Source organism: Pagrus major, chromosome 15, assembly GCF_040436345.1.
Source record: "Pagrus major chromosome 15, Pma_NU_1.0".
Lineage (NCBI taxonomy): Eukaryota > Metazoa > Chordata > Actinopteri > Spariformes > Sparidae > Pagrus > Pagrus major.
Window position 1 is genome coordinate 30,995,462 of NC_133229.1, and position 1,584 is coordinate 30,997,045.

The 1,584-nt window shown below is 47.4% G+C and overlaps 1 protein-coding gene across 1 annotated transcript in view; it reads right to left on the reverse strand.

Moving 5' to 3' along the window:
• The window catches only part of LOC141009552 (protein quaking-B-like), a 6,453-nt gene extending 5,974 nt beyond the window's left edge, over positions 1-479 (reverse strand). The window contains 1 exon segment of the mRNA XM_073482204.1: positions 325-479. Within this exon segment, the coding sequence (XP_073338305.1) occupies positions 325-457 (133 nt within the window). The 5' untranslated portion in view covers positions 458-479.
• Between the last annotated feature and the right edge of the window lie 1,105 nt (positions 480-1,584).

The window sequence follows — 1,584 nt, forward strand, 5'->3', positions numbered from 1 at the left end:
GAACAAAACAACATTTCCTCTAAAATGTGAAAAAGATTCAAACATCTTTTGATTTAAACTTCTTCTTCTGCTGCTTTTATTTTGTGTTTACTTCCTGTTGTTAAAATGTTTGCATCTGGTCCACACAAGAACCAGAACCTCAGAACTGTGACCAGGCACAGACAGACCGGAGTGAGCAGAGCCGAACTGACACGGCAGAACTTTTTACAGACTGCCACTGAAGTAGACAGACAGACAGACAGGTGAGCAGACAGACAGGTGAGCAGACAGACAGACAGACAGACAGACAGGTGAGCAGACAGACAGGTGTGTGCGGTGTCTCACCCTCGTCCAGCAGCCTCTCCAGGTGCGTGAAGATCCCGCAGAAGTTCGGCAGCCCGCTCATCAGCTTCTTGTCGTTCATGAGCTGCATCAGATAATCCGGACTGGCTCGAGGCTTCTCCATCTCCCCCACCATGGTCCGACCGACCCGGGACACCGACCCGGGACACTCACAGGAAACTTCCGGCGGACTGACCCGAATCACAGCTGCACAGCATGAAGACAAATCCAGACCCGGACCCGGACCCGGACCCGAACCCGGTCCTGCAGCTGCTTTTAATCCAACAAGTTGTAAAAGAGTGAACCTCAGACCGAGCTGATCCGGATCAGAGCAGAATCCGGAGTGACTCCGGCTCTGCCCCCGGCTCTCTCCCCGGAGCTCCCCGGCGCTCAGCGGCTCTCTGTCGGCGAGCAGCGGCCCCGTGCTCCGGTCCGTCCGGTCCTCCACACACACCCAGACTGACTGAGACACCCGCAGGACCGACACCCGCAACTACCGGAGGCAGGCAGCTTCCGGCCACGCCTTCACAATAAAAGCATGTACAGAATGGAGGCTGTCAGAGGGATCAATAAATCTGATCGATTATCTCAACACAGAGTAATCTGTCTGCTCTGACGTGTTTAATATCACATCAGAATAAATCAAAGTTAAAGTCAGAAAAATATTTGTATCAAACTGTTTAATAATAAACTGTTTATTAAACCTTTCACATCAACATGAAACATACAGATAAAACACATCAGACACATATTGATCTGATTCAGCTCAGCGTTATTCATCAAAACACACAAACTGATTAAACACATCATAATCACAACAACAACAACAACAATAATAATAATGACGTAACATTTTTTACTAAAAGTTTGTTTTTGACATTTTTACAAGTTTGTTTTTCTTTTATTTTGAAGTTAAGTCCACCTAACTTCCTGTGCTGTTCATCTAACATGACAATCCTCTCACACGCACGCACGCACACACACACACACACACTCGTACCTGTCGCACTCCCTTGCTGCTCTCTGATTGGCTGAACACTGGGACACATACCTCACCTGTCTGATCGTCCAATCAGAGGGCAGTTTATGGTTTAGGTGAGATGTATAAACGTCCAGCAGGGGGCTCCACTGGTTTCAAACAGGAGTCTGACTGTATGGAAGCTTATGAAAAAACAGTTCTTGAGTTGATGGTTCCGTCTCGGTTCATGTTGTTAATTACAGTAAAATTAACCATTAACAGGAGGATTTGCCTGACACGTTACC